The 23984-nt window shown below is 45.2% G+C and overlaps 1 protein-coding gene across 1 annotated transcript in view; it reads left to right on the top strand.

The window, feature by feature from the left end:
- Nucleotides 1-18511, top strand: part of LOC111162140 (cancer/testis antigen 55) — a 41110-nt gene extending 22599 nt beyond the window's left edge. The window contains exon 6 of the mRNA XM_022526333.1: nucleotides 17947-18511. Within this exon, the coding sequence (XP_022382041.1) occupies nucleotides 17947-18511 (565 nt within the window). The remainder of the gene's footprint in view (nucleotides 1-17946) is intronic.
- Nucleotides 18512-23984: the final 5473 nt, after the last annotated feature.

Raw genomic sequence — 23984 nt, 5'->3', positions numbered from 1 at the left:
GGTGGGCGGTGGGCAGTTAGATCTTAGTGCAGCTTGCACATGTCCCTTCAGTGATCACCCAATTCAGCCTGCACCTGCTGTGTCTGTGGGGAGGGCACACCGTGTCACAACTCCTTCAAATCAAGTGTACAAACAAGGTAAGGATATCCTTATATGCTTAATGCAAGCTGCAAGTCTGGGTTTCTTTGCATATTCTGCTCCATCAAAACCAAATTATGACTATAAACTCTTTCCTTCTACGATATCGTATTTAGTTTTAGGAATAGTGTCCTCAATTGAAAGGTCGGTTGCATCTGTCCCCAGATGTCCCAGGTGACTTCTGTTTTTGTTGTTTTTAAATGGTTTTATTTGGGGCCCCTGGGTGGTGTAGTCACTTAAGCCTCTGCCTTCGGCTCAGGTCATGATCCTGGGGTCCTGGGATTGAGTCCCACATTGGGGGGGGTCTCTGTTCAGCGGGGAGCCTGCTTCTCCCTCTCCCTCTGCCGCTTCCCCCGCTTGTGCTGTTTCTCTCTCTCTCTGTCAAATAAGTAAAATATTTTTAAATTGTTTTATTAATTATGACAGCATCTACACAATGTAAAAAAGGTCCATTTGTATGCAAGCCATGTTGAGTTTTCATTCTACGTACAATACTTGGTGCGTGTGCGGGTTCATTCATGCAGATGAATTTATTGAGTTTCCATATATTGCTTTACAGTCTTGCTTTCAGCTTTTATTTTGGACAAATTTCGCGAACCGTCAGCCAGGTGGTTATAAGCTTTCAAAAAAGAAATAAATGAATCTTCATTAGGGATTCAAATGGCACAAACAGGTGCCCTCAGATATTGTTTTATTCAAAAGATACAGTTCTCTGCAGCTTTAACCCGACACAAAGACAGATCAGGCATAACAGTGAGAACATAATGAGCATCCACTTAAGCTCCAAGAAAACCACAGAGTGCTGAGGGCGCCCATGGATTTTACAATTAGATTGGACATTATTTTCCTTTCTGTTTATACATGTCTGTACTCTCCTTACTAAGATCTTTGTATGTGCCTTGTGATGATTATTTATGGAATGAATAAGGATATTGCAATACATAGGAGATAGAAAAAAAGCTAAAACTAAGTAAAACCTTGGTTTCTGATCCCCGATATTGGGAAAGGAAGCCATCTGGAGGGTAGTACAGTATGGAAAGCACTCAGAAAGGAAAACCATGCATGAATTAATTATATCAGATCAATGTTTACATTTTTTTTTAAAGATTTATTTGACAGAGATCACAAGTGGGCAGAGAGGCAAGCAGAGAGAGAGAGGAGGAAGCAGGCTCCCTGCAGAGCAGAGAGCCTGATGTAGGACTCGATCCCAGGACCCCGAGATCATGACCTGAGCCGAAGGCAGAGGCTCAACCGACTGAGCCACCCAGGTGCCCCAATGTTTACATTTTTAAAAAGGATTTTATTTGATTTTTTTCCAGAGAGTATTTTTTTTAGATTTTATTTATTTATTTGTCAGAGAGAGGGAGAGAACACAAGCAGGGAGGAGGGGCAGAGGGAGAGGGAGCAGACCCCCCTGCTGAGGAAGGAGCTGGAGGCAGAGGTGGGGGGGCGAGGGGGTGCTCTCCATCCATGACCTGAGCTGAGGGCAGATGCTGAACCCAGTGAGCCACCCAGGAGCCCCAAGATTTTATCTTTCTTTTAAAGTAAGCTCTACATCCAATGTGGGGCTTGAATTTGCAACCCTGAGATCAACACTCACATGCTCTACTGACTGAGCCAGCCAGGTGCCCCCTTAATATTCACATTCTTTAAAAGATTTATTTAGTTATTTTAGAGCTAGAGAGAAGGGGAGAGAGTGGGGAAAGGGGCAGAGGGAGGGAGAATATCCAAGCAGACTCCTGCTGAGCACGGAGCCCAATGTGGGGCTGGAAATCAGAAACCACGGGATCAGGACCTGAGCCAAAACCAAGAGTATGAGGCTCAACCAACTGAGCCACCAGGGCGCTCCAATGTTTACATTTAAATGACTATACTATTACCTCATCCTGAAGGATGATGTGAAAATTAATAAAAGGAAATCTCATTTAGAATGGAGTCTGGAAGTCTGCAGGTAGAGGACTCTTAGGCCCTGTCACCAGTCAGTCACAGTCCCAGCATGAAGAAAAGGACCTTGGAGGTCGATACTGCTTCACTATCCCAGCAGAAGGGAGGAAGACTTCCTCTTCCCCCTGGCAACAGCTCAGCCAATGAGAAGCCACTATACTTAGAACTCCCAGTTTACTCCAATGGACTTCTAGTTTACAACAGCCCTGCCCACTGGCCCCCTTTATTAAACAGCCTTCCCCTCCTTCTTTCTCTAGACTTACCTATGGTTTTGCTGTGACTTAGATCACAGTTCTCTTCTATTCTTGAATAAACCTAATTTTGCTGAGAGACTAATTGGTAGTTTTATTTTTAAGGTTGACAATGGTTATCACAGTACAAAAGATAAAAGAGCAAAAGTAACATTCAGTTTATAATCAACATACTCTGGAAGTTAAAACACGTTCTTGATCACTGTTTGTAAATTTTGCATATAATAGGATAACTATATAGGGTACAAGCAGATTCTCCCCTCCTGCACTTCACCTCCAAATTTCCTTAAACCTTCTCTGGGTCCAAACTGGGTACCCACTCCTTAGGTGATGATAATGATTACTGTTATTATTTTGATAACTTTTAGATAGTAAAAAGTTATAAGGTCACTATTTATCATAAAAATAAGATAATTTCAGTAATTAACTGTCCAGTCTCAGTACGCCTGGGTGGCTCAGTCAGTTAAGCATCTGCCTTCAGCTCAGGTCATGATCTCAGGGTCCTGGGATTGAGCCCGATGTCAAGCTCCATGCTCAGTGGGGCGCCTGCTTCTCCCTCTGCCTCTGCTTTTCTCTCCACTCATGTTCAGTCTCTCTCTCTCTCTCTCTCTCAAATAAATAAATAAAATCTTAAAAAATAAAAGAGACAACTATTGGGAAATCTGGCTGTCTCAGTTAAGCATCTTCCCTCAGCTCAGGTCATGATCCCGGGGTTGTGTGATGGAGTCCCACATCAGGCTCCTGCTTCTCCCTCTGCCTGCTGATCCCTCTGCTTGTTCTTGCTCTCTCTCTCTCTGATAAATAAATAAATTAATTAAAATAAAATAAAATACCCAGTCTCTTTTAACAGTCAAAATCCCAAACTACTGTAGGGGCCAAAGGTGGGATTCCCCCAAATGTGCCACTTTAGCATATTATTTAAAACAAAAGTTGCTTAAGGGGCGCCTGGGTAGCTCAGTGGGTTAAAGCCTCTGCCTTCGGCTCAGGTCATGGTCTCAGGGTCCTGGGATGGAGCCCCACATACATCGGGTTCTCTGCTCAACGGGGAGCTTGCTTCCCCCTTTCTGCCTGCCTCTCTGCCTACTTGTGATCTGTGTCAAATAAATAAATAAAATCTTTAAATAAAAAAGCTGCTTAAGAGAACACCTATGAACGGAGGCCACCAGAACCTCCTGTGTCCCCCTAAAATAAGAAATAAATTTCCCATGTGAAAGGTGCCCTTCCAGGACCAAGAAGTAAAGAGACATCCTTATTGACGGAGGTGGGGAGTTCAGAGCAGAGAAGCCTGTAGAAACAACCCCGGTTACTTTGAACTAATGTAGGACCCTGGCCCAAATCTGTTTAGAATTCCTTCCTCACTGAAACTCCCAAAGTTAAGGGTTTTGGGGTTTTTTTTTTTTTTTTTTTTGGTCCTGTCAATTCCTCACAGATTTATTATTTCCTTGTCTAAAAGGAAGACTTGGTCATTTTGGGGGGTCTCAAATTCAATATTGGGCCTCCGTGTGCACATAATAAAACTTTGGGGGTTTTTTTGTTAATCTGTCTCATACAAATTTAATTCTTTTTTTAAGTCTTATTTATTTAAGTCATCTCTACACCCACTGTGGGGCTTGAATTCATGACCCTGACATCAAGAGTCACATGCTCTTTTGACTGAGACAGACAGGCGCCCCTAAATTTAATTCTTTTTTTTTAAGATTTTATTTACTTATTTGACAGAAATTACAAGTAGGCAGAGAGGCAGGCAGAGAGAGAGGGGAAGCAGGCTCCCTGCCAAGTAGAGACCCCAAGTAGAGACGGGGCTCGATCCCAGGACCCTGAGATCATGACCTGAGCTAAAGGCAGAGGCTTAACCCACTGAGCCACCCAGGCACCCCCTAAATTTAATTCTTAATCCAGCTGACAGATCTGGAGTGTAGAAAAGAATTTTTCTTTCTATCACTTGTATAAAATTCCGTCATGTTTCTGTCCTAGTTCGGACCTACTTAAGTTGGAAACTTTCTAGTAGCAAAGTAGAGATGTGGTTGGCTTCTATTTTCCTGCCTTGGAATCCTTTTTTTTTTTTCCTTACACCTGTAAAGTGCTGAATGGGGTCACACATCTCCAGGCTCAAGGCAGGATGAAGGAAGGGTGAATGTTGAGGATGCGAGGAGAGTCTTATTTGAAGAGTAGTGTCATGACTTGGCCGTGATGCTATCTGGTCTGGATATGGCTGTCGAGAGTTGATTCTTTCCTTTGCGGGATGCGTTTCATGGATTTCCTTGAGATTCTTCCACTAGGAACATCTGAGGCCGCTCCTTCAAAGTGGAACCTGGGCAACACCTCTCCTCTGTTCCTCCCATAAGACACCCCCCCCGCAACTCCCTGCCTCTTTTGCTAAAGGTTTTTGGACTCCTGGCAGTTCTCTTGGTTGGGGTCTTTTCCCAAATGACCCAGTAAGGCTTTCACTCAGAGTCCACATTTGGCCCGGGCAGGGGGACATTACTCTTTTCACCCTGCAGTCCCAAATGCAGGGCAATTGTTTTCTTCTTGTGGCCCCTGACTCCGCTGCGATGGACCCCTTTCTCCAGGTGCTTGTCTGGAGGTCTGGTGGAGGCTTGAGTCAGTGTATAAACCGGTGAAATATCGCTGTGAAAAGAGAGTTTATCCTTTTACGAAGACTAGATTGAAAGTCTTCAGAAAGTCTGTTTACTATGCTGGAACTAAAATTTAAAAAAAAAGAAATACTATCAAAAGAAAGTCTTTGGAAATTCGTTATCTAAAATAGTTGAATTGTGATGACAAAGAAAATGGCAAAAGATTGAAAGGCTCCTGAAAAAAGATCAAGAAGGTCTCCGTATTTGAGCTGCTTCACAGAGGACTCTAAGGTCTGCTTCCCTTCAAGGAAACACAGACTAGGGCACCCCACTGGCTCAGTCGGTAGAGCATGAGACTCTGGGTCTCAGGGTTGTGAGTTCGAGCCCCACACTGGGTGTAGGGATTACATAAAAAAGAAATCTTACCAAAAATCAAATAAAGAGACCCAAACTGGGAGGGGTGGGGGGAGACTGTATACGAATGTGATGACTGGGACAACCCATGAAGAAATGCAACTGGCAGGCCTTTGTGCAAAGAAAAGGCCTTGGCTGCATAGCAAAAAGTTGCTAAGTAAATGAATATTTACAGGTTTCATATTAAAATAAGATGCTTAATGTATGCAGGTATCATTATCTATATGATTTTGCATTTGAATCTGCATTTTCAATTATCTGATCATCTACCCATCAATTCTGATTTTGTAAGAACAAAGAGCTTCAATTTTGTAAAGAATCCCCTTCCCTCAGGCTCTAGAATCAGGGAAACACCTGTGAGGCAGAAAGCCGAAGACAGAACCTTCTCTTCAATTTAGGCTTCTCCCTTAAGCCATCCTCTTGTATCTGTTTTCCTTTTCATGCTCAAGATTCTGAAGTACAGTTGAGCCTTTAACAATTTGGGTTTGAATGGTGCGGGCCCACTTATATGTGGGTATTTTTTTTCAATAACTACAGGGTGGTTTTGTAAATGTATCTTCTCTTTATTGTGGTTTCCTTAATAACATGCTCTTTTCTCTAGCTTACTTTATCGTGAGAACACAGTATATAATACATCTAACATACAAAATATGTGTTGACTGTTTATGTTATCAGTAAGTCAACAGTCGGCTATTCATAGTTACGTTCTGGGGAAGCAAAAGTTATACATGGATTTTCCATTTCACAGAGGGATGGGAGCTCCTAACTCCCATGTTGTTCAGGACTTAACTGTGTATTGGTTTACATATACCTTCACATTTGTCCTTCACATTCTCTTAAAAAGTCTCGATAGGCCAGTTGCTGAGAAGATAATTAATTACACCCAAAACTGTAAGACTTAACAGCTCCTCTCAATCTTCTTTCATTGAAGTAGTTTCTGGAGCACTTGACAGTGTTGGCCACTCTTTCCTTAGTTCACTTGCCACCTGGATTGAGTTTTCTTCCACTTTCTCTGACTACTTATTTTTTCCTCCTCTTCTTTTTTAAATAATGTTTGTTTTTAAAAAGATTTCATTTACTTTAAGAGAGAGGTGGGGGGAAGCAGAAGGAGGGGCGGAGGGAGAGGGACAAGCCAATGCTGAGCTGAGTGCAGAGCCTGATGCAGGGCTCGATTTCAGGACCCGGATCATGACCTGAGCCGAAACCAAGAGGCAGTCGCTTAACAGACTCAGCCACCCAGATGCCCCTAATTTTCCCTCTTCTTGAGTGTCGTCTACTCATGGGCCCAACCCAGGATTCTTTTTTTTTTTTTTTAAGATTTTTATTTATTTATTTGACAGACAGAGATCACAAGTAGGCAGAGAGGCAGGCAGAGAGAGAGGGAAGCAGGCTCCCCACTGAGCAGAGAACTCGATGCGGGGCTCGATCCCAGGGCCCTGAGATCATGACCCGAGCTGAAGGCAGAGGACTTAACCCACTGAGCCACCCCGGCGCCCCTCAACCTGGGATTGGGATTCTTAACTTCAGCTTCTTCTCTTCCTATTGCTCATACTCCTTTATTCAAGTCTATTATTTCCATTTTCACTTTGAGGACCACGCCAATGGCTTTTCTGTGCTTGAAACTCAGAGCACTGTACTCAGACCTTGGCAGGAGTTCAATAAAGGCTTGTGGAATAAACTTCCAAATGTACTGTGTTAGCCCTGATTTCTCTCCCAAGCTCCAAATCTTACATATTAGGGAGCTAATACAGGGTGGTGGCCAGTAGAGTGGGCCATACAGTAAGATTGCTTCAGTTTCAATCTTGGTTCAGTTACTAGCAAGTATGTGGCTTAGAGAAAGTTATGTAACTTTTCTAAGGCTCATTTTCTTGGTCCCTAAGAGATGATAAGAAAATCTTTCTCATAAGGCTAACATAAGTTTTAAGCAATGCAGTGCATGTCAAGGGCTTAGCAAAATGCCTGACACATAGTGAACCCTCTATAAATAGTAGCTTTTGTTTAACTGCTTGATAAACACTGCCTCACTGATGTCTCCCAAATACCTTATCTGTCTAAAACTTAATCCATTACCTTAAACTCAAAAATTGTTTCTCCTCTTCTGTGCCCTACTTCAGTTAACAAAATTTCAACTGTTTTAGCCAGTGAGGTCGAATTGATTTCCAAATCTTTATCTACATCCTTCTAAACCTTCACATCTAACGAATTACTAAGGCTTGTCAAAAAAAAATTGAAAAATTAAATCTTCAAACTGAGCTGGGCACAGTCTTCAACCTAATTTCAGCCCTTACCATCTTTCATTTGGACCATTCTGATAGGCTCCAAACTGGGATACTTGGGAAATGCAGATTTCTTCAGAGAATGCTAGCCCATGATAGTTTCCTCTTAACAAAGATATCCTTTGTTAACCTTAAAAATAAAACTGCCAATTACTTTACCAGCAAAAATGGGTTTATTCAAGAATAGCAGAGAATTGCAATGTGGGAGAAGTTAGCTGCGACAAAACCATAGGCAAGTCTAGAGAACAAAGGAGAGGAAGGCTCTTGTGGGGGAAGCTGGGGGTTGGAAGTATAGTGACTTCTCATTGGCTGAGCTGTGACCATCCCACAGTTGTCTGCCTGAACTTAAGAAGCCTGCACAGGGAGACAGGAGACTAAAAAGGTGGGTTGAGGTCAGATCATTGAGTGTTTAGAAACTTGGACTTGATTCTTTAGGCAGTAAGGAGTCATTGAAAGTTTCTGAGTCAGTTAAAAATATTATATAGGAACATTATTGGTAACAGTTTGAAGGTGTGAAAATTAATAAACGGAAACCTCACTAAAATGGAGTTGGGAGGTGGCCAGGGGCAGCTCTCACTCCCTACCTACCACTCAAGGTCAATCGCAGACCCAGCATGAAGAGAAGGACCTTGCAGGTGGATACTGCAAGGGAGGGAGGAGGAGGAGGGAGGGAGGAGGGAGGAAGACCCCCTGGCAACAGCTCAGCCAATGAGAAGCCACTATAGTTAGAACTCCCAGTTTACTCCAATGGACTTCTAGTTTACAACAGCCCTGCCCACTGGTCCCCTTTATTAAAGAGCCTTCTCCTCCTTCTTTCTCTAGACTTACCTATGGTGTTGCCCTAACTTGCTTATCCCAGGTTGTAATTCTTTGCTGTTCCCAAATAGACCCATTTTGCTGGTAAAATAACTGGCACTTTTATTTTTCAAGATTACCAGGACAAAACTAAGAATGTTTTGATATGTTAAAGGTTCTCTTGCACATGCATTTGAGCACAAGTTTCAGACTGCTATGTGGCCTGATTTACTTGCACTTCTTTCGATGTTCTGCTAAGTAATTACCATGTCTGTGAGATTTCCTGCTGAAACGACAGGTGTACAGCGGGAGGAAAGGTGCTTTTTCTGATTCTGATGTGATAATATAGAAAAGAAAATTGATTTTCTTTAATGTAGCCCCAAATACCTAACAAAACACTATCAAATTAAATACTGACACTGGTTGAATGACTTCATCCTGAGTTATAAATTGCTATGTAACCATGGATAATTGGAACTTCCATAAAATCTAGAGTATGTATTTACAACACAACACTTTTTCCTGGAAACGGTGAAATGGTGACAATAGTTCTTTCACAAACCTGGCACATGGGAAATGGCACATCAATTTTTTAAAAAAGATTTTATTTATTTATTTGACAGAGAGAGATCACAAGTAGGCAGAGAGGCAGGCAGAGAGAGGGGGGAAGCAGGCTCCCTGCCGAGCAGAGAGCCGGGCACATCAATTCTTAAAACTGCTTTTTGTTTAATTGGCGATTTGTCTCTAAGTATATCAATATTTGAGTCACTGAACAGAGTGAAGTGACTAGCAATAAATTATGACTTTGTTTCCTACACATAACTCTCAAATTGTTAAAATTTTAGCTAAAATCATCATAAAAGACAACATTAATAATGAAAGCATTTAAACAACAAATACTTTATTCTTTTATATTTATCATTAATTAAATATATTCTTTATTTATACTTTTTAAAAAAGATTTTATTTATTTATTTGACAGAGATCACAAGTAGGCAGAGAGGCAGGCAGAGAGAGAGAGAGGAGGAAGCAGGCTCCCCACTGATCAGAGAGCCCAATGTGGGGCTCGATCCCAGGACCCAGAGATTGTGACCTGAGCCAAAGGCGGAGGCTTAACCCACTGAGCCACCCAGGCACCCCATTTATACTTTTTAAAGAAAAAATACAAATTAAAAAAAAAAAACAAATTTGACCCTTCCTATATTGTCTGCAAAGTACTTCCAAACTATTGTCTAGGCAAACAAATATTGATGGTCACTTTTCCCAGGCAACAGTGCAGGAAGTATTAGGCATTCTACTCATCTTCTCCCTCCCGGCACCATGGCTTTAAAAAAAATCACAAATGTAGGGCAGCTGGATGGTTTAGTCAGTTAAGCCCCTGCCTTTGGCTCTGGTCATGATCTGAGGGTCTTGAGATCAAGTTCAAAATTGGGCTTCCTGCTCACCGGGGAGTCTGCTTCTCCCTCTACCCTTCCACCCACTCGTGATCTCTCTCTCTCACTCTCTCTCAAATACATAAATAAAATCTTTAAAAAATAAAAAAAAGAATAAAATTTTAAAAATCAAATGTAGTGGAGAATCAGTGGCAAAAAGGACAATGAATTAATATAGCTTCATTTCTGCTTTCACATGCAAGCAGTTCAAGAGAAAGCAAAGCAGGATGCATTAGAGACATCACAAGCCAAGTGGTTGCCAGTTTCATAAAGAAAAGACTAGATTTCAGCGAGGCACGAAATTTTCCACCACGATGGTGGATTTAGCTCCCCATCAGCATCATTGCTCAACATTCATCACGAAAGATCCCGCCCACTAGTCTGCTCAGCATAGTTTTCTTTTCTTCCTTTTTTTTTTTTTTAAAGATTTTATTTATTTATTTGACACCGTGAAAGAGGCAACACCAGCAGGGGGAGTGGAAGAGGGAAGAAGCAGGCTTCTCGCTGAGCAGGGAGCCAGACTTGGGGCTCGATCCCCGAACCCTGGAATCACAACCCGAGACGAAGGCAAACGCTTAACCTACTGAGCCACCCAGGTGCCCCAAGTTTCTAGTTTGCTAATCTTCCATTTCTTTGTCACTAATTTGTATCTGGATCCTCAGTCATCTGCATCTTGTTATTTAAAAAACCCCAGACAATTGTATAATAATTTAAAAACTGCATTTATGGCTTTGTGTCCTTGGTTATTCAAAGGCAAGTGACAGATTCGAGATGGTCTAGAGTTCATATTTAAAGCCAGTTTGTTTGTATTTCAAAGATGGACAGCTGTTTAACAAACATGAGTTTATTCAAATTATTTCATTTTTTGAAATGAACTTTGCAACTCAGCAGAAGTTAAAAAATGAAAGTAAAATCTAATCAAGCAAAAGACTCACAGAAAGGAGGATTTGTTTGGATGCTGATGTAAAGCTAAATTTTATACACTGATGTTCACCCACAGCCACATCTAGCATTATTGTGTACCTCAAAGAACTCCTTTTGAGTGTTCTTTCCTACCAAGACTAGCTCTATTTTATTTATTTATTTATTTATTTATTTTTAAAGATTTTATTTATTTATTTATTTATTTATTTATTTGACAGACAGAGATCACAAGTAGGCAGAGAGGCAGGCAAGGGATGGGGGGGAAGCAGGCTCCCCACAGAGCAGAAAGCCCGATGTGGGGCTCGATTCCAGGACCCTGGGATCATGACCTGAGCTGAAGGCAGAGGCTTTAACCCACTGAGCCACCCAGGCACCCCCAAGACTAGCTCTATTTTAGTCAAGACTTTCACAATCATTATTCAGTCAAATATTTTTAACACATTTTAGTATACTGTATACTAAATGGATTCATGGTTCATAATTCATAATTTATAGCTAAATGATCTGAGGCAAAATATTTAAAACAGAATTAACATACATGCACCAATGTAATTAGGTGGCTGTGAATATTAACATGATATTGTTAAAATTCTATAGCAATACACGAATGTAAATTGTTAAGATGATATATGTTATTCAAAGGACACTGTGATAGTGCTCATTTGGAAAGGCTTGTATTTAGTAGTATTAACTCAAAGAGAACTAAACAAAGTGATTAAAAAAAAAAAAAAACCATGTTCAGGCGCCTGGGTCGCTCAAAGGGTTAAGCCTCTGCCTTCAGCTCGGGTCATGGTCTTAGGGTCCTGGGATCGGGCTCCACATTGGGCTCCCTGCTCAGCGGGGAGCCAGCTTCCTCCTCTCTCTCTGCCTGCCTCTCTGCCTGCTTGTGATCTCTGTCTGTCAAATAAATAAATACAATCTTTAAAAAAAAAAAAACAACAACATGTTTTGGAGACGCCTGGGTGGCTCAGTGGGTTAAGCGTCTGCCTTCAGCTCAGGTCACGATCCCAGGGTCCTGGGATAGAGTCCCACATCGGGCTCCCTGCTCAGCGGGGAGCGTGCTTCTCCCTTGGCCTGCTGCTCTCCCTGCTTGTGCACTCTCTCTCTGACACATAAAGAAATAAAACGCTAAAAAAACCAGGTTTGATGACAAATTAATACAAGCTTAGTATAAAAATATTGGAATTTCATATACTTTTATAAAGCAAAAGTAGTTCTTATTCCACACACTTCCAACCACAATCCTCCTCTCCTTTTAACCTGTTCATCCAGTCCTAAATCATTTCCTTTGATTCAGTCATGACTGACTCTACTTTGCCTTAAAGACAGTTTTGCAAAATGGGCTCACGGGTGCCTAAATTTCTTATGTCACTGCGTATTGTAGAGGCTGCTTTTAGGCAAAGTTTTGAGGGATGGATTGTAGAAAGGGCCCACAGCGACCCCCTGGCTGAATCCAGGCAGGACCACCTGGCCACCCTCCTCAAGATATCCATAGGCCCTAAGTGACCAATGGGCTACTTAGGACCAGGCACTGTTACCTAAAATGGGAGAAATCCATAGGTCACCATAGCCCCTCCTCTTCCCCCTTTAAAAACGGCCCCCGCCCCCTGCCTCCTGGCATGAAGCCTCACCCCTGCTGTCCTGCCCACAGCTCCCTTGAGCTGTGTTCCAGAAACTTCTATCCCCTTTGCTCTGCCTCAGGTGAATCTTTTTCAGCGCCCACACCACTGGCTTCCACCCAATTTTCACCCACCCTTGGGGGCCCCCATTTGATCAAGAGAGACACCCTGTTTAGACACCACACATGCTTGAGAAGATCTGTTACCCACAGTAGGCAAATTCCCATTATGTAAGCCTGGGGGAGCACTATTCACTTAGAATGGAATAGTCTGAAAAAATCACTGACATGCCTTCCGTTATGGATTGAATTGTGCCCCTGACAAATTCATATGCTGAAGTCCTAATCCCCAATACCTCAGAATGTGCGTTTATTTGGAAATGGGGTCGTTGAAGATGCAGTTAGTTAAGATGAGGTTATTCTCGACTAAGATGGGCCTCCAATTCTGTATGGCGTGGTGTCCTAAAAAGGGGACATTTGGGCACACTTGTGTGCAGGGAGACTGCCACATGAAGGGGAAGCCAAGATCTGGGAGATGAAGCAGAAGCCGTAAGCGTGAGGGTTAATTTTACGTATCAACTGTCCTGGAGGCACTGGGTACTCAGCCCTATGGTCAAACATTGCTGTGGGTGTGTCTGGAGGGTGTTTTGAATGAGATTAACATTTGAATTGGTAGATTGAGTAAAACAAATTGCCCCCTAACGTGGGTGGGCCTCTTTCAAACAGTTGAAGACCTGAAGAAAACAAAAAAAAACGGACCCTCCTATGAATAAGAAGAAACTCCTCCTGCCCAACTGCGTGATTGAGTGAGGACAGTGATCTTGAACTGAAACATTGGCTTTCCTTGGGTGTGAAGCCTGCCGGCTTTCAGACGAGAACCTTCACCATTGGCCCTCTTGAGTCTCCAGCTTGCTGACTGAAGGTCTTGGGACTTCTCAGCCTCCATAATAACTCCAGACAATTCTTTCTGATAAATCTGCCTCTATCTACCTATAATCCATCTGTCTGTCTGTCCATCCATCCATCCATCCACCCTATTGGCCCTGTCTCCAGAGAACCCTGACTACTACACAAAAAAATGCCAGATCTTGCCAGCAAACCACGAGGAGCTAGAGAGGCCTGGAACAAACTCTCCCTCACAGCCCTCTGAAGGGGTAGCACTAACCACACGTGATTTCTGACTTCTAATCTCCAGAACTGATAGACAATACATTTCTGATGCTTAATCCACTGAATTTGTGGCAAACTAATAAAACTTCTGGCATGATAAATCGCAGAAGAGAATAGAAAAAGCAGCGTGCGGGTGCCTGGGTGGCTCAGTTGGTTAAGCGATTGCCTTTAGCTCAGGTCATGATCTCAGGATCTTGGGATTGAGCCCCATGTAGGGCTCCCCCTGCTCTGCAGGGAGCCTATTTCTCCCTCTCCTGCCTGCCACTCCCCCTGCTTGTGCTCTCTCTCTCACTCTCCACCCAGTAAATAAATAAAGCCTTTAAAAAAAAAGGAAAAGAAAAAGCAGAATGCTAGGTCCCCCTTTTAATTAAAACAATGACTTTTCCAGTTGCAAATGGAGGGGTAACAACAGCCCATAGGTTAAGGCACTGTTCTCTTCCTTCCACGTCTCCCCCTGTCTTTGAGAGGCTTTTCTTTGGGTTTTTTTTTTTTTCCTTTACTATCCTATTTCCTTGTACCAGCCCTCTTTTTTTTCTGTTTTTCAGCACTCTCCATTTCTGATTCCTGATTTTCTAATGTGGTTTCATTTAAGCAGGGGCTTTATTTCTTCCACTTCTTACATGAACTTTGCTAGCTCATGGTTAACTGTTTATTTCCTTCTTTATTTAATCATTTCTTCTTTAATTTCATTTTTCCCCATGATTTAAAATTTCTTAGTGCTATTAAAAAAGAGTATGTCTAACTTTCTCATACACTACCTGGGAGTAATTCTTTTTCCTAGAATTATACTTTCTCTGCCTTTTGTATTTTGTTGTTGTGTTACCTTGTTCTCCTTCTTATTTCTTTTGTTTCTTACTTTTGTTTTCCTAACAGCATCAACCCACCATCTCCTTTATTTACACTTCTGCTTATTACCTGATTTGAATCACAGCAGCCTTAATTCAGCCAGATGTTGCTTAATAACAGATCAGCAACAAAGGGGAGGGGAGGGGTGTGGAGTATGAACAAAGGGAAGGTCACTGGTAGCTAAAAGGGTAGTTCTTAAGTGGTTCCCATCTCTAATTTTATCCCCTTTTGTTGGAGCTAGAACCTATTGGGCTCCCTGACTACCTTTCTACCTGTCGGTCTGCAGAACTTCATCTCTCCTTTTGTTCAGTTTTTTTGTGTGTGTGTGTTTTTTACAAAGTTTATATATTTATTTAAGTAATCTTTACACCTAACGTGGGGCTCAAACTCACAATCCTGAGATCAAGAGTGGCATGCTCCCCTGACTGAGCCAGCCGGGCACCCCCTTCTTTTAATAAGATCTGCACATTATATAATATCTGAAAAGACTAGTCAGAGATCTGCATTCTTCCTTTAAATGTGGTTCATGGCTGATTCTATTCCTATTATTGTAAATGGAATTTTATCCCCAATATTTTAATTTTTGGTTCACAGCTATCACTATGCATTTCTAATGTCTATTCTACAAAAAGCCACTTGGAGGGGGCACCTGGGTGGCTCAGTGGGTTAAGCCTCTGCCTTCAACTCAGGTCATGATCTCAGGGTCCTGGGATCGAGCCCCACATTGGGCTCTCTGATCAGCGGGGAGCCTGCTTCCCCCTCTCTCTTCCTGCCTCTCTGCCTACTTGTGACCTCTCTCTCTCTCTCTGTGTCAAATAAATAAATAAAATCTTCAAAAAAAAAGGCCACTTGGAATCAAGTTGAGTAGACTAAAAATATCTGTTGCAGTCCCATGGAGAAACAAAGTATACAGTTCTAGGCAACAGGACTGAGGGCTTCTGTCCCAGTGTTTGAGCAAGAGACTGGGGAAAGCTCCAAGTCACTATGCCCTACTTATGGCTCAGCATTTTATGTATAACATGAAGTGTTTAGAGGAAATACAGTCTAAGCTTTCAAGAGTTCTAAAATGTTATGACAGTAAACGTGACTTCATGATTTCATGAATCATAATTGAATTATTTCAGGGAAAAGAGACACATTTTTGAAAGGTTTCTGTAACTGTGTGATGTCTGGGAAAATGAGCAGGCAAAAGTATTTTGCCTATGTTTGTTTGTTTGATGGATGGATGGACAGCCTCACACTGACCTGTGCTCCACTCCCTAGAGAAAAGCATGTCTAAAAGAACAAAGTGATTTAATGGCTATTTTGCCTTCAGAGAGAAGTTATAGTCTTAGAGACTGTACTTGATGCTAATAGAACCTTTTTTATTTTTTATTTTTATTTTTTTAAAGATTTTATTTATATATTTGTTGGAAGGAGAGAGAGAGAGCACAAGCAGGGAGAGCAGCAGGCAGAGGAAGAAACAGGTCCCCAGCAGAGCAAGGAACCTGATGTGGGACTTGATCCAAGGAGCCTGGGACTATGACCTGGGCGGAAGGCAGATGCTCAACTGACTGAGCCACCCAGATGTTCCTAGAACTTTTTTTTTTAAAAGATTTTATTTATTTATTTGACACAGAGAGAGAAATCACAAGTAGGCAGAGCAGCAGGCGGGGGTGGGGGGTGGGGGGGGTGGGGGGGGGAAGCAGGCTCCCCGCTGGGCAGAGAGCCTGATGTGGGGCTCAATCCCAGAACCCTGAGATCATGACCTGAGCTAAAGGCAGAGGCTTAACCCACTGAGCCACCCAGGCTCCACACTAATAGAACTTTTAAAAAAATATTTATTTGTCAGAGAAAGAGAGAGAGAGAGAGAGAGCACAAGCAAGAGGAACAGCAGGGAGAGGAAGAAGCAAGCTCCCATGGGACAGGGAGCCGCTGATGGGGCTCCAGCCCAAGATGCTGGGATCAAGACGAAGCTGAAGTCAGACCAGTTGGAAGTTAACTAACTGAGCCACCCATGGACCCCTGAACTTTTGTTCCTAGACACATGTATTTCTTTTTCAAAAAAAATATTGATTGGGGCGCCCTGGTGGCTCAGTCATTAAGCGGCTGCCTTCAGCTCAGGTCATGATCCCAGGGTCCTAGGATCGAGCCCCGCTTCAGGCTCCTTGCTCAGTGGGAAGCCTGCGTCTATCTCTCCCACTCCCCGTACTTGTGTTCCCTCTCTCCCTGTGTCTCTCTCTATCAAAGAAATAAATAAAATCTTTTTTAAAAAAGTATTGATTGACTGAGAGAACTCCCCAGCACGTGGCGGGTGGGGGAAGCGGCAAGGGAGAGGGGAATCTTAAGCCCACGGTGTGCCCAGTGCTAAGCCCAAACGGAGCTTGATCTCAAAACCCGGAGATCTTGGCCCAAGGTGAAACCAAAAGTCAGAAGCTTACCCAGGCTGAGCCACCCAGGCGCCCCCAGATGTATGTTTTCCTTAGAAAGATTCCTTACAATTAAAATGTATACGTAGGGGCGCCTGGGTGGCTCAGTGGGTTAAAGCCTCTGCCTTCGGCTCAGGTCATGATCCCGGGGTCTTGGGATCGAGCCCCGCATCGGGCTCCCTGCTCAGCAGGGAGCCTGCTACCCTTCCTCTCTCTCTGCCTGCCTCTCTGCCTACTTGTGATCTCTCTCTGTCAAATAAATAAAAATCTTTATTAAACAAAATGTAGGGACGCCTGGGTGGCTCAGTTGGTTGGACGACTGCCTTTGGCTCGGATCCCGGACTCCCGGGATGGAGTCCCGCATTGGGCTCCCTGCTCCACGGGGAGTCTGCTTCTCTCTCTGACCTTCTCCTCTCTCATGTTCTCTCTCACTGTCTCTCTCTCAAATAACTAAATAAAATCTTTAAAAAAAAACCAAACAAACCGTATATGTAACGCACCATCGGCGTGTCCATTTATCCTTCCGCTAATTGGGTTCAGGTGGCCCTCAGAGCACAGACCCCTTTACACACATGAGGGAGCCTCTTCCTCCCCTTTCCTTAAAGCTGGCTCAGACTTGGGGGAGAGAGAAGGAGAGGCGGGCAGCCAACTGGAAGTCGAGAGAGGTGGCCCACCCCTTCCTCGTTGCATTTTCACTTCTTGTTCCTGCTCCTTTCCTCACTCCAGGAAGACGGAGGAAGGCTGGGCATTGTGTCCGCTTTTCCAGAGCCTTTGGGAGTGAAGGAGCCTCTTCCCTGGACCTTCGGTGCTGGTTTTCCAGGGATGCTGTCAGGCCCCATGGGAAGGATTCCTCTGAGAAGAGGGTGTGGGCCTCTAGACAAACCAGAAGGCAGAAGGCTCTTAAGGAGGGTGGGTGTGGACGTGGCCAGTGCTGTGCCGGGAGCGCCCAGGATCGACCTCTGGGGCCAATTTCCTTTTCCTTTCCCTCTTTCTGTCTCCCTTTCCTCTCTGTCTCTGCCAGCCGCTGCCCTATTGAATGTCTTATTTGTGCTTCTGACTTCCGGAGACACAAATGGAGCCCTGCACATGGACATTGAAATTGCCCCCCCCCCCCCCCCCCGCGTAACTTTGTGGTGGGGGGACGTCCTTCCAGGACGATCCATGATCCATCGATAGGCACTTGGTGGAGGCTCCGTACCGAGGCCTCTCCAACCTCCAACGTCCCACCCCCACCTCCGTCCCACCGCCTCTGCCCCATGAACACGGCCCTCAGCTGTTTTGCGGTCGGAGGTGCCACCGCGTGTGTTGCTGCCTGGGACCGGCCTCTGCCCAGGGTCAGGCGCCCCAGGGAGATGAGCCGTAGGCGGTGCCAGCTGCTCTGGGGCTTCTCGAGTGCCACCCGCTGCTCCGGGTCGGGGAACTGTGCGCACAGTTGTGCGCCGACGCCGCCTGGCACCAAAAGGTCCATGGCCACGGCCCTCCGCGCCGCGCTTCCCGTCGCTCAAGGTGGCGGCTGTGGGACTCATCCCAAGCGGCCCGGCCTGTCGCGCCTCCCTTTGCTGCGAGCCGCGCCGCAGCGGGTGCGCGAAGCCGCCCCTCCCGCGACCCCGGAGGCCAAGTCAGATGGCGGCGGCACAGGGGACAGGCCCGGGGAGGTGGCTGGATGTGAAGGGCTGCAGCGGTTGCGCTTAACCACCGGCCGGAGGGACAGGGAGTAGCGGGCGCCCCGAGGTGCGGGCAGGCGCGTGTGGGGGTGGCGGAGGACGGCAGGCGGCACAGGGACTGGAATCGTCCCCCGCTTCCCGGGACAGGTGAGCCCGCTGCGCTGCTCCCACGGCTCCGCCCTCGCTCGGGTGCCCTGGTCGTCGCCCCTCCCATCCCCCCGGGGGCCGGCCGCGTCCCCACGGCGCACGACCGCCCGCTTCTGAACACCCACGTCCTCACTCAGCCCCGCACATTCTCCGCTGCCAGCTGCCGCCCACCAGGCTTTACCCCACCCCGCCGAGGGGCGCCCCGGGGGACAGCGAGAAGAGCCCTTTCCTTCAGGAGGCCCTGAAGGTGTGACGTTCCCGTATTAAAATGTCGTGTGCTCTGATTTTTTTTTTTTTTTTTTTAGATTTTATTTATTTTATTTTACAGAGAGAGGTCGCAAGCAGGCAGGGAGGCAGGAAGAGAAAGAGGGGGAAGCAGGCTCCCCTCTGAGCAGAAATCCCAACGCGGGACTCGATCCCAAGACTCTGAGATCATGACCTGAGCTGAAGGCCGCGGCTCAACCCACTGAGCCACCCAGGCGCCCCTGATTTTTTTAATATGAAATAAAACCAACAAAGGCACAATGCTATAGTGTCTAAAATGATATTCCCATGAGCGGCAGAATAACAAAATCAAAACCAGTACCCTAAACTTCCCACCCCGCTCGTGGCCCGTTCTTCAACAATGTCTTTCACCAGGATAGCAACTAGGTTTCCCAGGGGGACACAGCCGGGCCTAGGGACAGGAGTCTCGGTTCCGGAGGGTGATGCAGAAGCATCACCGTTCCCTGGCTCTTGTTTCAGGTTAAAGATGGACGAGATGGGACCTGCTGTGGGATCTCACCACCTCCCAGGCTGGGAGAGCCCCTGCATTCCGCGTTACCAGGCATGGAATCCCCAGCGTAACTAAGCGTAACTAAGCGTAACTAAGAGTAACTAAGCGAAAAACGCCCTTTGAGCAATAAAAGCATATCAAACCGAAAGGGGTGAAAACAGTTTTTATTGTAGTAGCTGAAATAAGGGAGGTGGATGTCAGATTAAATCAATTTTTTTTTTTTTGGTTTTGGTTTTGCACTTTCAAAAATTGTGGGTAGGCATAAGCAGGTTAAGACCCCTGTTTTTTGTTTCTTTTAGCAAGGGCCAGCCACCTCCCCCCGGGTGGCTCAGGTCAGCATCCACAGCCATGTGGACAGATCCACATCGCTCCTGTGCCTGCCCACCTGCCTTTCCAGCAGGAAGTGCAGCACATTTTTGGTTGGCATGTTGTGTCTTGAGCGGCGGCCACTCGTCTTCTTCTCATCACTGGGTGTGGATGTGCTGGGCTGGACTTCAGACTTTTCTTTCTCCATGACTGGTTGACACCGCAGATGCCTTCACGAAAGGAACCCAATGGAGAAAGCCTGAAAAGGGATGAGGAAGGAATTACAAAGCCCCGGATCTAGAGCCCATGCTCCTCCCCACTTCCCTACAGTCCCGACTCCGTGCCAGTTTGAACAAATGGTAGTCCTGTAACCTCCCCCTTCTACCCAGTAGGGCTGGGATTCATCGCGTGGGTTAGTGTGGCAACAGCCCCAAACCATATTACAAATGGATGGCTTACCTCACAGACCACCACTGATGTTTCTGTAGACGACGGTCAGAGACGACGGTCCGTCCAGAAGAGAGGTCGAGAGAGGAGTGAGAGGAAAAATTCTTCTCTCCTTGTCTTCTTCTTCTTCCTTGAGGTCCCATTGGCTAAGCCCCAGAGGTGTCGTGGTGACTCACAATGGCTCTCAGAACCTGAGGCCACATGCAAGATCTGAACACTGGCGGTTATCACCTGGGTTACTTCTGGTTCAGGGCTGAAAACAGTAAGTGGATGAGGGGTGCCAGAGGAGAGACAGTTATTATCCTCATTCATGTGACACTTGAAGCAGTTGAGGTCAATGAATGTCACGTCACACATTCCTTTTTTTTGAGAGGCAGGGAAGACCCACTCACCCCTTCCCTCACTTTCCTCCCACCCCCTGTAGAATCATGTCAAGACACTCAGATATGGTGTTCAGGGTCTAAAAGACATCACAAAGGGATAAAAACTATTATTAGTGCATTATATTACTATTATTATTAGTGCATTATATTACCAAAAGAAGCAAAACTGCCTTTCTCTAAAGGAATTTCCTTCTTAGAAAAACCAAAGCCGGGGCGCCTGGGTGGCTCAGTGGGTTAAGGCTCTGCCTTCGGCTCAGGTCATGATCTCAGGGTCCTGGGATCGAGCCCCGCATCGGGCTCTCTGCTCAGCGGGAAGCCTGCTTCCTCCTCTCTCTCTCTCTGCCTGCCTCTCTGCCTGCTTGTGATCACTCTCTCTCTGTCAAATAAATAAAATCTTTAAAAAAAAAAAAAGAAAAACCAAAGCCATCACCCAGGAAGTAGATCAGGAAAGGTCAGTTGATACAAGTTAAACACATAATAAGTACATTTTGCATACACTTCTTCTAAGAAATAAAATAGAAATAAAATGTCTGATTCTCATTAGTCACAAGCATTGTGAAACACCTACAAATATAATTCTTTGAAAGAAACCTATGGAAAATATACCTGAACCTTTTATGTACTTCCTGTTTGGACACTAAAATAATATCTTAAATTATTTTTTTGGGCAGGGGAAGGAAGACTAATCTTTGAAATGATATAAATTCTCCTCTAAATCTATGACTTCAGTGCAATTCCAGTCAGAAACCACAACACAGTTTTAAGTGTGTATTTGGAACTAGGTGACTGGGTTATACAATTATCTTGAAGAGAAAATATGAGGGATTATCCTAATAGCTATTAAATATCTATTATCTATCTGTTATCATCTTATCTATTAAAACATACTCTATAGGATTAGCGATAGAAACAGGAATTAATAAACATGTCCATGGAACAAAATAGAGATTCTAGAAGTATCTTCATTATATCTGTGGGGTTCAAATAAATGATAAAGCTGGCATTTCATGGCAGATACCACCTCAAGGCAGTATCTTATGACTAAGTCTGTGTGTGTGTGTGTGTTAGGTGTGTGTGTACACACGCACACGCATGTGCAAGTAGATGGAAGTTCAGAGGGACTTCCTATAACTAATTCTAGATCCTATCGACTTTCACAGGTTTTTTCCAGTTGTGCTTCTTCCTGGAGCCATCTGCAGTGTCAGCCAGGTATGGAGGAAGGACATTCTGAAGTGGGTCCCGGCACACCCACGCCGAGCATCAGGAAGAAGGCAGACGAGTACCTAAAACCCACGGCCTCTCAAAATGTGCTGAGCTTTTTGCTGGGGAGGCAGCTGGGGAGGCACAGAAATGACGAGAATCTGAGGGAATGGCTGTGGACGCTGACACAGAAAACACCGGGGTGGAGGTGGCCTTTGCCAAAAAGCCACGTGACCTACTCACCCACGATCCTTGGGGATTATGAAAAATCCAAAAAAATGATGTGGATCAACAAATCCTTCCCCTGAGGGCACCATTAAAACTGAAGTTACGTGGTCCCTTCTTGTGGTTTGAGGTGTGATTTGTTGGCGTGCTCACTGTCCTTGTGACTCCTGGTCGTGCTACCCAGTGACGGCAAACAGGGCAAGGCTGGCAGTTTCCCCTTAGAGGAGGTTTACTGACATGGCAGCGTCTGGGGGTTTGGAATTGAGAGGGGCCCTCTTGGGAGAGGATGGAAAAACTGTGGAGTTTCTAAGTGGAAAATGCCTTACACCTCACATTTACTGAGGGGATGGGTCTTCAAGGAGGCCGCTGGGATGCCTCCATTGGTCTCCCTCCAAGCTTGAGGGAGACAGTGGGAACAAGTCAGAATCACAAATACATTTTTTAATTTTTTTTTAAGATTTTATTTATTTATTTGATAGACAAAGATCACAAGTAGGCAGAGAGGCAGGCAGGGAGAGAGGAGGAAGTAGGCTCCCCGCTGAGCAGAGAGCCCAAAGCGGGCCCGATCCCAGGACTCTGGGATCATGACCCGAGCTGAAGGCAGAGGTTTTAACCCACTGAGCCACCCAGGAGCCCCTCACAAATACATTTTAAAAGGGAGTGACTGGGGCACTTGGGTGGCTCAGTCAGTTAAGCGTCTGCCTTCAGCACCGGTTATGGTCTCCAGTGTCCTGGGATCTGAGTCCCGCATCGGGCTCCCTGCTCTGCGGGGAGCCTGCTTCTCCTTCTGCCTCGGCCTCTCTCTCTGTCTCTTGTGAGTGAATAAATAAAATCTTTAAAAGAATAAAAAATAAATAAAAGGGAGTGACTGTGGGGTTCATGGGTGGCTCAGGGTTGTGATCCTAGGGTCCTGGGATAGAGCCCCACTGTGGGCTCCCTGTTCAGCAGAGGGCCTGATTCTCCCCCTCTCTCTGCTCCTCCCCCTGCTTGTGCTCTCTCTGGCTATCTCTCTGAAATAAATTAATAAAATCTTTAAAAAAAAGTGGGGGAGTGACTGGGAGGGTTGGGGACAGCTCTCCACATGGAGGTCATATATCAGGGAAAGCGGGGTATGGAGACCCAGAGACGAGGTCTCCAAATTGCCTTGAAAGACCCCACCAAAGAAGAAAAAGTCAGATTTAAACAGCTGCTAAAATCCATCCAGATAAAGGAGACCTGTCATGACCCTGACCTCTTGTTCCTTCCCATACTGAACAGACCCTCCGGGCCAAAGGGTTGCAAAAGGGGAGGGAGGCAGGTGCTGGCCAAGTCTCAGCAGGAGGACCAGGCCACACCACACCTTGTTCCCCTTTCCTACCCAAGGCTTCAGCCCGGGGCCAGCCAGAGCTGGGGGAAGGGAGAGGCACAGGCGCCGAAAATAGATTAGAGTTGTGGTTATTACCTTGGACAGGACACTGACCTTGTGGCATACTAAGCTCACTGAAGATGTTCTGTTACCGGATAGTGGTCAGAAAAGTCACAAGGTTGACCCTGGGGTTGATGATGGGGAACAGAGAAGAAGGGGCCCCGCAGAATGGATTTGGCTCTGGTATTTGGAGGGGTCAGGAAACAAGATCATTGGGGTTTGGTCCCTGGAGCATGTAGCTGTGAAATACCCAACTGTTGTTAATGAAGGACTAGCTGCTTCCAGGGGCAGTAAATCTCTGGCCCTTCTGATGGCCTTGTGTCATGTCCAGCATGCTCCAAGAGTGAGAAAATGTTCTCAGGCCGAGAGTCATGGGTGACTAGTCAGCAGCCTTGTGGGTGTTGAGGCGGGAGCTGGCTTTGAAGGGCAAGAATCAAAATACATTAAGTCAGTGTCAGAATCTTTTTGGCATTGTCTGCTCCTTAAATATGTCAATATTCTATCCACTGTGTAAAATTTTCAGTGAAGTATAATTATATTTCTTCTCTAGGGCTGATCATATGCTCATTTTTAAAAAAGATTCATTTATTTATATTAGAGAGCATGAATGAGCAGGGAGGGGGGCAGGGGAAGCAGTAC

The sequence above is a fragment of the Enhydra lutris genome, unplaced genomic scaffold (assembly GCF_002288905.1).
Source record: "Enhydra lutris kenyoni isolate GAN:26980312 unplaced genomic scaffold, ASM228890v2 scaffoldscaffold89, whole genome shotgun sequence".
Lineage (NCBI taxonomy): Eukaryota > Metazoa > Chordata > Mammalia > Carnivora > Mustelidae > Enhydra > Enhydra lutris.
The sequence above is the reverse complement of the archived record's forward strand: the minus strand, read 5'-3'. Positions and strand labels throughout refer to the sequence as shown.